Below are 13,784 nucleotides of genomic sequence, written 5' to 3'. Positions count from 1 at the left end.
GACTAAGTTTATAGATTTTTCACTTTCTCTTGAGTTCCAAGAGTCTGACTTTGGTAGTTTATGTGTCCTTGTATGAGCATTAATTTAGAAGCAAAGCAATTTCTTATCACATCTTATGTTGTGCTTTTAGTTGATAAAAATAATTTTGTTCTATCATATGATTGTGGTTGTGGTTGTGATTGTGATTGTGAATGTGATTCCTCATTTGGTGGCTGCTCTTTGGTGTTTTTTGAATCATCATCAGAAGTATTCGAGCTTTGGTACAGTTATTGGTTTGGGTAGTGGGTTTGAACTTCCCACATCCATGAGTTCCTGCCAAAATTATTCTATTATTGATGGATTTGAGAGAGCAATGTATTTCTTGAATCTATAATAATCTATCAAGAGCATTGTAGAAACTTTTGGTTTCTTCATTAATATGCTTCATACTAGATATGCTTCTAGTATGCTTGATAGTGCTAATTTAGATTGCACTACCGGGATGCAATCATTAATGGTGCATGCATGCATAAATAGCCTTAGACCCGTCCAAGAATCTTCATTAGAGATACCTAGTCATCTTTGATGAAGCTCTTCTTGGATTGTCCAGTTTGGACAGTTCAGGAGCACAAGTCTGTATTGTAATTAGTAGTTCTACTGCTGATAGTCCATCTCGTATAGATTTCGTGTAGCAACTCCTTGTGTTCTCCGAGTGCATACTAGACAAGGTGTAGCAGTACACCTAGTCTATGTCGTGTATTTGGAGAACCATGGGGAGATGCTGCCGAAATTTTGTTAGAGATGAACAAAGCGGTATGAACTGCTTTTTACAATATAGACCGTGCATTCCTGAATGGGAAAGTAGGATGAACCAACATATTAGAGACCAGTTAGAGGTGAATGATGTCATGTCGCATGCATTATAAGGTACTTAATTGAAGTTGAGATTAATTAAAATGGAATCGTAATTTTAAACTTTGTTGATTTGGCAGTGACATTTGTAGTGTAAGACGGAGTCAGATGGATAAAAGTTGGATAAATCAACATAGGTTGCACCCGGAATACATACAAGGGGTTAAGGAATTTATTAAATTTGCATGCGAAAATAAGCCATTGTTGAATGAAGTCACATGCCCATGTAAACGGTGTCGTAATGTCAAATTGGTGGAGAAAGGCCTGTTAGGGGAACATTTAATGATCAACGGGTTTCTTCCAAGTTACACCAGTTGGATTTTTCATGGGGAGAATTTGTCATCGCCTGTGCCACACAATGTGAATGTCGGGCAAACTGATTCGAACGATGGTGATGAAACTTATGAAATGCTATACGAAGGATTTGGACTTCCTCCACCAAGCTTTATTCACGAGGCAGCAAGTTCTGGTATTAAACAAGGTCCAGATGAGAAAACCGAAAAATTCTTCAGTTTATTGAAAGAGGCCGAAAGAGAGTTGTATCCTGAGTGTCAGAAGTTTTCAACGCTCTCATTTATTGTTCGGTTATTGCACATCAAGTGCCTTAGTGGATGGAGTGACAAGTCTTTCACGATGTTGCTTGAGCTTTTGAAGGATTCGTTCCCAAAGGGTGAAACTTTGCCAAAGTCATTTTATGCAACAAGGAAACTTCTTAGGGACTTGGGCCTCGATTATCATAAGGTACATGCATGCCCAAGGGATTGTTCACTATATTGGAAGGAAACAGCTGGTATGGATGATTGCATAGTGTGTCATATGCCTAGATACAAACAGTTTGAGGGGGAGGAGAATGATGTTAAGAAGAAGCAACAAAGAATTCCGCATTATAAATTATAAATAATGCGAATTTTGGGTCACGTTAATATCATATATTTATAATTTATAATTATATTTTTTAATTATATGATATTAACGTGACCCAATAATTTTGCTCAAGGTACTTGCATGATGTTGATTCATCCTAGCATCTCAAGCACAACAAGTCTTTTATGTTAATGATTCTGTTGATGAAGATTGGAATGTTGTACTCAAGATGAAACCTAGAGACTTGTATGAGGTGTGTGGAGAACAACCAACTATTGATGAAGGACTACATCACAACGAAGTGGAAGGATTTGGTGATCAAGAGTTAGATGTAGCTTCCTTCACTTGTGAGGAGGATATGGATTGGGTTAGGCAGGGTATTGATGGAACAACTGTTGATGAAACTATTGGACCTCTTGAAGCATCGACAGAGGCACAATTTGAAGATGACGAAGAACTGATATGATATTGTAATTGGCAGCATATTCACTTTTACATTTGTGTTTTCTGTATGGATATTCATATTAATAAAATCTTTGCTTTTGTACCTTTGTACCTTTCTTTAAATGGCCATTTTTACCTTTCATGTACTCTTATTTTGTTTTGAATGCAGTAGATATTTATAGATTATCATGTCCTTACTCTTATGTTTGTAGTTTTTTTATAGATATTATCTATGAGTTCTAGCTTCGACCATTCTTCTAGTGAAAGTGAGCAATCAAGCTCTAGTAGTTTTAGTTCAGATGAGACTCAGAACACACTCAAGATGAAAGTCATACCCGATCCACCGGCATCATGGCATCCACCAGGCAGTCTTCCTACCACATCACGTAGCGGTAGTACATCACATGGCTCTGTTTCAGCTGGTATGTATCAACTTTGCTTGATATTTTCTTATGGTGTTTTTGAGTTAGATTTGTAGTCCTATCTATCATACATCATGCATAACAATAAATTATGTACATCATGCATAACAATAAAAATGATAGTGGATAATTGCATTTGAAATCCCTGTATCGACTTATTTTCATTGATGTTTATTTTGGTTTTTCTGCCCATATTTAGAGTGTCATGTTTACCACTCTGTTTTGTTTGTCCTTGTGTATTTGGTTTTTAGGTGGATAAAAGTGAACAAAGCTATCTGGTAGTTTATTTAACTGTAATTTAAGGTGTTTTATTCAGTGATTTTAGCTCCAGTTGATACTCTGGTAGTCATCTTAGGGGTTATCTGGGGCGCAGTAGGTTCCACCACATAGACCTTTTTTGGTTCATAGTAGAACCAATGCCTGTTTGGAGAGAAAACAAGCCTTTTTTTGTGTGTGTCCATTTTGCCTGCTTCGACTTGAATTAATCCAGAAACAGAAGGAATTTTCATGGACTTGATTTGTGCCTCCTCTGTTTTTTGTCATTTTCAAATGTAGAGGTATATAGTTTAGTTCTTGGAGAGCATAATAGCAATGAGATATATAGCTCTTCTAGCCCTTGATAGAAGTTGGTTTGTTGAATTTATGGTGTTCTTTCCTTTGCTTTTTGTTCCTCGACGATATGTGGCATGTTTTGAGCCTCAATCCTCCAATGGAAGTGGCTGCTGGTATGTAGTTATCTCGGATGACAGGACTTTTTCACATCCGCTTTGTGTTTACATGTTACATGTTGTCAGGCTGAATGATGAATTGTGTAAGCTTTTAATAATCTTTGGTCGTCATGAACCATGCCATGGAAGATGTACTGCCAGAATTTTGGGTCAAACCTAGTGCCAATCGGTGTTTACCAGTATTACTCTGATCAGGCTTCAAATAGCTCCAATATCACTGTCTTTTTGGGATTCGAGGGGTCAAGAGCCTAATCATGTACCCTCTCACAATATCTTGTTGATAAGTCTACTTGTGGTTATGCTTAACCAGATCTAAGTTTGGTGAGTTAAAGGTGTGGAAAAGCCCATATCAGTGTTTCTCTGGAGATACTTGGTTGGTACCCAACTTCTTGGGCCATAAGCCTAGTTTCAATGGGAACGTGCTTCAACCTTCAAGCATCAGTTGCAGGTTTGCTGAAGTAGTGCATCTGCCTTTTACATTATGTTATGTTTGTTGCACTGAATTACATGCCTTACCCACCACCTGGAATAAGACCTGGAACTCCTCCAGACTTGAGGCACTGGCCAGCGATGGTGTCTCCTTCCAGTTTTGGCACATCTGTCTATTACATTGTGTTCTGTTTGTTGCACTGAATTACCTGCCTTAGCAACCACCAGGCAATAAGACCCTCTGGAATTATTCAGACTCGAGGCACCCAGACTCTGAGGGTGTCTCTTTTTCTATGTTGCAAATGGCTATGTCATTGTGCTGTTGGCTCCTTGGGCCTTGTTCTTTGACAGAACTATATTATTCTGCCAGGTTAACACTGTAATAGAGGGTGAGGCACCTCCTAAATCATGTGAGGTGTTTGAAAGGGCTGTTACAACTTCTCTACCTTGCTGTGCTGTGAATGAAGACAGAGAGAGAGAGGGTAGTGCATAGTTCATTCATATATTTGATATAGATGGATTTTCCTTGGACTGTCTGTTGTGTTAGTAGTGGCTGTTGTGATGAGTATACATGTGATGTGAGGGGCCTCCTATCATTTTCAAGTTCTATTTTCACATGGCTGTGTTAAAAAAAGAAAAGAAAAGAAAGCTTCCATGTATGACCTTCACATAGCTTCAATCAAAATTGAAATTTGCTACTTGTTTTTGGATCAACAGTGAAAAGGCCCACACAAAAGAAAAGAAAGCTTCCAATTGACTGCATCATAAAGAAACTGATATGAAGCTTATTACTATTGTTTTGTAGGTCCTAGCTCAAGTCAAGCCACACAAAAGCAGACAAGGGGTCCCACATATGTGCATGGTCAATGGGGTACTAGTGAAGATGGCATTTTAAAAGTTGTTCCAAACGAGTTGAATCAAGTAGTTGAAGGACACACATCCCTTGCTTCACATTTGGGCGTTTTGGCACGAGATGGGAGTCTTGCACCACTCACTTTTACGACTTGGCATTATGTTCCAAAACAAAACAAAGATAACATATGGAGGGAGATAAAGGTATATATGGATATTTAATATGAAATAAGTTACAATTGTATTCCATATGAAATGCATATTACAAGTGTAGTTGACATTGCATATTACAAGTGTCTATAATTGTAATGCAGGCTCATACGGATGCAGATGAATCCATGAAGAGAACAATAATGGCTTCATTTGGAAAGAAATGGAGAGATTGGAAAAGTCGAGTGAAAACAATGGGATACAAACCCTTCAAGAATGATGCAGAAAGGTTGGCTCATCGACCAGATAGAGTACATGAGGATCAGTGGCGGGCTTTGGTCTACTATTGGGGCACTCAGAGTGCATCGGTAAAATTTTATTTATGTGAAACAATGTTTATATATGATAATTTTTTATAACATCTTAAATAAATTTCATATTGGACAGAAATCAAGCAAGAAGAATAGAAAAATCCGGAAGAAGAAGACATTACATCATAGGACAGGCCGAAAGCCTTTCTCAGTAGTTCGACTGGAGGTATAATTATTCTCTCCATTCATCCTTTTCATTCTTTGTCATCTATAGCTGTCTATATGTGCTAAAAAGGTGTCAACAATTTGCACCATAATGAATTTATACCAGTTCTACAAAAACAGATGTTATTTGCTTAGTTGTTTATTTTATTTACACTTGTTCACATATTTAATTGCTTAATTATTTAATTTTCTTATTTATCTTAAGATTTTGGTTGTCTTTCATTTATAGGAGACCAAAAAGAACAATGGGGTTCCTGCTAGTAGGTCACAGGTGTGGATGGCCGCATACATGAAAGATGGGACGTCAAATAGTGATTCAGTTAATGAGGTTATGGTATGTAATACTACTTTATCTTTGGACTTTTAATATGATTTATATTTATATTGGAGGCTAATTATTGAATTCAAACTTGCAGACTCAAATGAATGAGTTAGCAGAGCACATGGAGGGATCTTCTACTGACCCTGCAGCATTACAGGAGCAAATCTTCACACAAATTATGGGCCCAGAGCGACCTGGTCGTGTTCGGACGTTTGGATTGGGACCGTCACCCACTGATGTTTTTGGAGGTGGATATAGGCGGTCACAAGAGCAGAATCGTCTCTTCCAAACTCAAGTTCAAGAACAAGTTCAAGAGCAACTTCAACGGTATCAAATGCAGTTTGAGTCGAAGATGAATGAAGTAATGGAGAAACAAATTCAGGCTATACGCACAGATTTTCAGTCACGAATTCAATTTTTGGAATCTCAATTGCAAGCTGCAGGCGTGCCCGTTGATCCAGTTGTTGCACCATCAAACCCATTACATAGGCAGCAGGTATTTTAATTATTTTTACTAGTTATTACTTTAAATTGCCTAGAGCTAATATACAATTTAAGTCTCTTATTGAATGATAGGTTGTGGATTCACTTAGTAGTCATCCCACTGTTCGGCCAATGTCACATCAACAACAATCTCATGCATTTTCATCCCAAGAGGTGAGCAATCATTTAATCAAAGCTTTTTTGACAAATAACATATCTTATTAATTACAATACTTGCTCTTATTAAATATAGGTTCACCTTTCAAAGAAAGAGAAGAAGAATAAGAAGAAGAAGAAGAACTAACAAGGTAAACGTACTAATATCACTGGTTCGTGGTTTATGTTCATTTGATTTGTAAGGCAGCAGCATTAGTGAAACAGCTATTAGTAGCAGCAGCATGAGCTGCAGCTGCAAGTAGTCCAATGTGCATGCTATCACTAGATAAATTTGACAGTTCGCTGCTGTTTTTGTCGAACTTTGTCTGCTTGATGCAAGAATGCTATGCTTAGGTGCTAGACTGTTCATGACTGCCATGGTTAGACTGCTATGCTTGACTGTTTTTGTCCACACTCTCTCTGTTTATGGTTTTTATGTTTTTAGAAGAGCTTGTGTTGTGTGGGTTTGTTTAGGTGTGTGTGTGTGTGAAGAAGATGTGTGATTTTGTTTGATGCAAATATCATGAAAATAAGTTACATGGTTGTTTGATGAAGATGTGTGAAGAAGATGTGTGATTTTGTTTGATGCAAATATCATGAAAAGATGTGTGATTTTGCCCATGGAGCGGGCTCATTTACCAGTGTTCTAAGGCAATTTTTGTTGTTACTACTGCATGTGGGTCTTATGAATGTTCCAATCTTATCCTTTGCTTCTTCTTTATTTATCTAGTAATCTGTTCTCCCTGGGAATTCTTTCAGGGGCAAAGCAATATCTGTATTTCTAGTTTCATCCAGTCATTTTGGGAAAACAACCATATTAGAAGCTACCTCTTTGGTAATTGTTTGTGCAAAATGTAGTAGAATCCTCTCACTTTCCCCCCTTAATTTAAAAGCTGGCGCAAGCCAATCTCTCCCAACAATATTTTTTTCATTGTTTTATAAGGTTTTGCTACATGTTTTTATCCTTCTTCCGTGTTAATATAATTGCTGATTTTTGTTCAGTTGATTGTTTTAATTTCTTTTAACATTTCATACTGTGATAATACAGTGAATAACAGTTCTCAACTTACATTTGGTGCGAATATGATTGCTGCTTCAGGTGCTGGTGCTGTCACAGAAATTGCAGCAAATCCACTGTGGGTTGTTAAGACCAGACTCCAAGGAGGTTGGATCTTGTTATATGCAGTTTCTTTCTAACCTATTGAAGTAGATTAGTGAATGCTTTTAGTTTCTCCGTGCTTGACTTGAAAACAAATACTTGTATCTATAACTTGTGTTTGTATTACTATTGCAGAATTCTGTAGTTGTAATTAATTTTGTTGGAGAATGTTCTCCTGTTGGCTGTACAGTATGCTTCTCTATGTTGCAGAAGTATCTAAACTAGAACCACTGCTGGAAAATGAGATGAAGTTTGAAAGAAAAACTCCTTTCAAGTGCTAGGATGCACACACCCAGCTGTTTTGAAATTTTCATTTTATAGTTTCAGGATTTATAGCCAGTGACATTCTTTATTGTTTGTTGGAGGTTATGTGGAACTTTGTAGGGACATAGTCTGACATTGAACTGGGTTATAATACTCTCTTCTCTTTTGGCATCATTGTTTTAAATATTAAGAGATTGCATGCGTATAGAAAAACAAAGAGAATGCTAATAATCTTACTGACAATTAGTGGCTTATAGGAAAGTTCATTCAGTGTTCTTCTAAAGATATAGATATAGGAAAGAGAATGCTATAGATATGTGATACTCTTGAGTAACTTGAGTATTTCATGTGTCAATAAGCTTGTTTTGACATCTATAGCAGTATCATAGATTTTACACAGGTCTCATTTCTGGTGGTGATAAATGTTTCATCCAGATAAGCAGTTATAAAATTAGATTACCTTCGATTTCCATGAACCAATTTTCCTTCCATAAAATTTCAAACTTCAAGGTGAATGATGTATAACTTGATATCCAATGTTGCTATGAGCACAAATTGTTAGGGATATTAGTTTACCCAATGTTATATTGCGTAGATGATGGGCACAGAGTGCTTGATAGGTAGATTAAGTTTTTGTACTTTGATGGCCACCTGCTTTTGTCAATTTAATCCAAGATTGCTATAGGTACTAGTTTGGATGAAAATTGAATTCTATGAAGGTGATCTTATGGATGTGGTTGGATGAGAGGTGAAGTCATCACTATGTTTATTATGGTAGGTTGTTATATGATGGAGCTTTTTGTTTAATACAAAATGAATAGGACAGTGGCACCCCAGATGCTATGAAATCAGAGGGGAATGATTCACTTGACACTTTTATCAAACAGGCAATAGGGAAAGAGCCTCCCCTTTCTTTCTCAAGCACAGGAGACAACCCAGTATGTTTCATAGAGCTGGAATCACTCCCAGTTTGTTTCCTTCTGGCAAAAGCTACATGGACAATGTAAAAACATGGTTTTTGGATTTGGATATGTTATTTTGTGGGTAATGGTGATTGGATATTAATTGAATGAGAAACTGAATTAATGCTTTATTTGTTATTTGAATGGGAGTTACTATTTTATCTGTTAGTTTTATCACAGGTATTTGAATGGGAGTTAATATTTTGTACGTTAGTTTTATTACAAGTATTTTTTTATTAATTGAATGAGAAACCAAATTCAATATTTTCTTACAGGTATTCTTTTTAATTTAATCAAATAAAATTAGCACAATCTCACCAAAAAAAAATAAAATAAAATAAAAAAAATAAGATATGACGGCGTTTCTACAAACGCCTCCTAAACCCTCAATAGTAACGGTCATATTTTTTACACAGATACAACGGCGTTTCAAAAACGTCGCTAAATATCGTTGGTGACGTCAGCGTGTGTATAGTGAGACATTTTGCGGCGTTTTTTAAAACGCCTCCTATACTAATATCACGACGTTTTTAAAACGTCGCAAAGCTACAGCGACGGCCGCAGCTTCGACGTTTGGTACTAAACGCCACAAAATTAATTAACGGCGTTTTTGACAGATATAGCGGCGTTTTTAAAACGCCGCTAAAAGCCCTATTTCCAGCAGTGCAGGTTATGAAAATAGACCTAAAACACTTTTTAACTGTATAGATGTCGCTTTCTTCTTCTTCTTTTTTTTTTCTTCTCTGTTTTTTTTTTATTTTTTTTTTTTGTTATTGAAAAATCTTCCGTACCCTGAACTAGCAAATCTTGTCATTTGATAATCCTTTATAATATTGATCAATTATTATGCCATGGTTCACCTACATGTCAAATCACGTCCAAATAATTTGACCACTACAATTGGTGACAACTTAAATTTCAATAATAATGTCACATACTTTAAAAAAAATTAAAGGATGCTAAAAATCAAAGCATATGTACACTTTATTCTGTGTGAGATTCACATTGTTTTATATTTAAATTTATATGATTAATTTATATTGTTAATAACTTTAAATTTTATTTATTTATTTATTTTAAATTCAGTTAAACTCAAATGTTGAAACTTCATATTTTAAGCTCCGAATCAAGTTCAATTCGTGTTATGCAATCATTCATTGTCACCCACTCTAGAAGAATATTACGTAGGGGTGTTTTGATCATATCACGTCTCTAATTTTTTATACTAAAAAAGTTAAAAAATTTAAAAAAAAAAATTAAAAAATTAACTTTTTGTTATCTTCTCAAAATACCATTTAGTCTACGGACAACATTAGATGGTGCACTCACTTCATTACAATTGATTAAGTCCTTTGTTAGTAGAGTTGTGTAAAGATATATTAAATTAAGTTAATTCATCAGAGTATTCACCAATTAAATGCTAATAAAGCATGAACTACCTTTGCACCTGAACCACCCAATAGCTTCTTTCACATCATGCATCATGGACCCCCCAAAAAAAATAAAAAAATAAAATTTTACTTTTACATAAAAAGATGATTTCTTGGACGGATCAATCTCCGAAACCACAACCCCCCCCCCCAAAAAAATAAAAAAATAAAATTTTACTTTTACATAAAAAGATGATTTCTTATTTATTTCTCATAAAATTGTAAACATACCCGTTCTTAAATCATGTAAAACTTTACAAGTGCAATATTTGATTCTTTTGACTATTTTTATACACCCTGCATTAGAAGGTCATAGACAAGAGTTAATTTAATTAATCATTTTTTTTTCTTATTATGAGGTCTGTTTAATTGATTGCTTCTCCATATTATGAGGTGTTTTGTTAAGCTTGTAGAATTAGACTTGTTAATTGTAAATTTAATATTGTGATCAGTATATACTCTTTCTATATTGAGGCCAAGTTTGAGAAGACTAAATAAGTGTACTTTTTGATTTTTTTTGTATTATGTGTAGAAAAAGTAGAGAGAAGATGATGATTGATGTGACCCAAAAAAGATAAAAAGATGAAATAAGTGCACTTTTTTTTGTTAGCCAAACTTGGCCTGAATTTTAGGCTCCCCTGCTCTCTATTCTTTAATCCGTATTAGACTAGCCAACTTTATCTCATCATTAGTGATTACTAAAATATCGTTTGAAAGAGACTTTCATAAAAATATTCGCAATGGTGAAATCATTCTTGTAAGCTCAAAGTTACTTAAGATTTAAGATGAAAATTTTAATTATTTGCTCTTATTTTTGTTGTTTTTGTTGGACAATTTTCACTGTATTTGGAAAAATAAATTATATTTGTGTACTAAATTACAAACAGAATACCAAAGAAAAATAGGAAAGAAGAGAGATTGTTGGATTACAAAAATTAAATCAATAAATAAAAATAAAGAAATAAAAAATAGAATTTTATTTTGTTACAAAAATAAAATCAAAATCTGATTTAAATAAATAATAAACCAGAAAATAAATTAACAACTTACTTGATTAATTTCTTGAATAATATTCTGATCAAGTCCAGTGTTAGACACTGTGTCCTTAAGACAAATTCGTCCTCTCCACGGTACTTTCAGAATATGGACGTCTATCTCCCAAGATAAAATGATCAATCAACGAAAAATAGCAGCACTATAAATTTTTCGTACGATGAACACACTAAGTGTTTATACTCTTTCTCACAGAAATTTAGATGCAACAAATTGCAAAGAAGACATACAATATTTTGGACGAAATTAGAGTGAAAAACCAAGTGAGAGACTTGTCTATATAGAGGTGTAAAGGTGACTCTTCATTTTGAATTAAACAGTTCTGTACAGGTTGTTATCTGTTCAAATTCAAATTTGAACCCAAACAGTACCAGTTCAAACCCAACAGGTTCAGTACCTGTTCAAACAGGTATGCTACCTGTTCAATTCAAAATAAAAAGGTGCCACTACATCTATAAATAGACTAGCCCTCATTTGATATTTTCATTCGATTTTTTTGCCCAAATAATTCTACAACTATTCTCTACATATTGCTGCATTATTTCCTTATGAGAAAGAGTGTAAACACTTAGTGTGTTCGTTATGCGAATAAATTGTAGTGCTGCATTTATTCATTGATTGATCATTTTATCCTGGGAGATAGACGTCCATATTCTGAAAGTACTGTGGAGAGGACGAATCTGTCTTAAGGACACAGTGTCAAACACTGGACTTGATCAAAATATTATTCAAGAATTTAATCAATTTGATTTTTGTAATCAAACATTCTCTCTCATTTCCAATTTTTCTTTTGTATTCTGTTTGTAGTTTAGTACACAAACAAAATTTATTTATTTAAATACAGTGAAGATTGTCCAACAATCTTAAGACAGATTAATTTTTGGTGTCTTCATTGTATTTAATTTTCTGTGTTCTCATAAAAGTGATATTCTGGTTGGAAAACAAATAGTAGTAATATACTGTTTAACAGATAGTAGTAATATACTGTTTATTTTCTTTGACAACTAGCAGTAATATACTGGTGTCATTAACAATTACAGAATATTAATTTGTGTTACAGAAAATTATTGTAGTATTTTATTTTTCTAATTTTAGTAACAATGAAAACAAAATTATTTTGTGTTATAATTTATTTTCTGGTTTTAGTAACTAGAAAATTAATTTGTGTTTTGGTTTTTTCTGATTTTTGTAATCAGATATTATGGCTACTGCAACTGGAAGTGATACTCCAATTGTTACACCAACTCTGGTCCCTATCTAGAACCATGTTCAAGTTCCGATAAATCATGGAGAAAAGCCGAAAAAATTTAATGGCACAGAGTTTAAGAGATGGCAGCAGAAAATGTTGTTCTATCTTATAACTCTAAATTTGGCCTGGTTTCTCCGTGAAGAGGCTCCAGTACTGAGAGAGGATGAAAGTGATCGGCAAGTTGTTGCCGTTGTAGATGCTTAGAAACATTCAGGTTTCCTGTGCAGAAACTACATCCTCAATGGCCTTAACAACATGTTGTATAATGTTTACAGCCCTCTGAAGTCAACAAAAGAATTGTGGGATTCTTTGGAGAAGAAATACAAGACAGAGGATGCCGGCACAAAGAAATTGGTTGTCGGTAAATTTCTGGACTTTGTTATGGTAAACTCCTAAACGGTAATTTCTCAAGTTCAAAATTTTCAAATAATTTTTCATGATATTCATTCAGAAGGTATGTCTCTTAGCGAGGCTTTCCAAGTCGCTGCTTTAGTGGAAAGTTTACCACCGGCTTGGAAAGATTTCAAAAATTATTTAAAACATAAACGCAAGGAGATGACCATGGATGAATTGATTGTAAGATTGAGAATTGAGGAAGATAACCGAAAGGCTGAAAAGAGGAATGGGAAAAATCTCATTGAGTCCAAGGCTAATGTAGTTGAACAAGTTCACAAACCACATAACAAAAAGAGAATGTTTACTAGAGATGGTCCTAAACAAGGCGACAACAATGGCAATAAGAAGTTCAAAGGAAAATGTTATAACTGTGGCAAGACTGGACATCAAGCTTCTGACTGCTGCCACCCTAAGAAGAATCGTGGAAGTACAAGCAAGACCACCAATCAAGCCAATGTGACAGAATTAGATTACATCTATGACGGGGTAAATGACATTAATCTCTCTGTTATGGTGTCTGAGGCTAATTTGGTTGAAAATCTCAATGAGTGGTGGGTTAACACTGGAGCAACTTGTCACATATGTGCGGACAAGAAGATGTTCACTACCTATAATGAGGCTGCAAATAGTGAACAACTTTTCATGGGAAATTCTTCTACTTCTACTGTGGCTGGATAAGGAAAGGTGATCTTGAACATGACATTAGGGAAGGAACTGACCCTCAACAACGTACTGCATGTACCAGACATCCGGAAGAATTTAGTTTCTGATTCTTTGTTAAGTAAAAATGGCTTTAGGCTTGTCTTTGAGTCTGATAAATTTGTATTAACAAAGAGTGGTATGTATGTTGGTAAGGGATGCATGAATGATGGTCTCTTCAAATTAAATGTAATGACGGTTGTACCAAAAGTTACAATTAATAAGAATAACAAATATTTTGCTTATATTCTTGAGTTGAATTTATGGCATGGTAGATTAGGACATATAAATTTTG

General features: G+C 34.9%; 1 protein-coding gene and 1 long non-coding RNA gene across 3 annotated transcripts; both read left to right on the top strand.

The window, feature by feature from the left end:
- The first annotated feature begins 2,428 nt into the window (after positions 1-2,428).
- Positions 2,429-6,433, top strand: LOC145789404 (uncharacterized). 2 transcript variants are annotated; one of them, XM_082907927.1, is made up of 8 exons: positions 2,429-2,621; positions 4,584-4,834; positions 4,945-5,148; positions 5,228-5,317; positions 5,546-5,650; positions 5,733-6,134; positions 6,215-6,295; positions 6,375-6,433. In XM_082907927.1, the coding sequence occupies exons 1-8, from the start codon at positions 2,432-2,434 to the stop codon at positions 6,423-6,425; spliced, it is 1,374 nt and encodes a 457-aa protein (XP_082764053.1). In that variant the 5' UTR covers positions 2,429-2,431; the 3' UTR covers positions 6,426-6,433. The 2 variants fall into 2 exon arrangements, with proteins under 2 accessions (XP_082764053.1, XP_082764054.1); XM_082907928.1 differs by lacking the exon at positions 2,429-2,621 and having other exon boundaries at positions 4,682-4,834; positions 4,961-5,148.
- Positions 6,434-6,845: 412 nt separating this feature from the next.
- Positions 6,846-7,562, top strand: LOC145812761 (uncharacterized). Its single transcript, XR_014356274.1, has 2 exons — positions 6,846-7,112; positions 7,377-7,562. It is a non-coding gene; the product is annotated as an uncharacterized LOC145812761 (long non-coding RNA).
- Positions 7,563-13,784: the final 6,222 nt, after the last annotated feature.

Source organism: Camellia sinensis, chromosome 15 (assembly GCF_055761805.1).
Source record: "Camellia sinensis isolate YWXY chromosome 15, ASM5576180v1, whole genome shotgun sequence".
Taxonomy (NCBI): Eukaryota; Viridiplantae; Streptophyta; class Magnoliopsida; order Ericales; family Theaceae; genus Camellia; species Camellia sinensis.
This window is presented reverse-complemented; position numbering and strand designations above follow the sequence as displayed.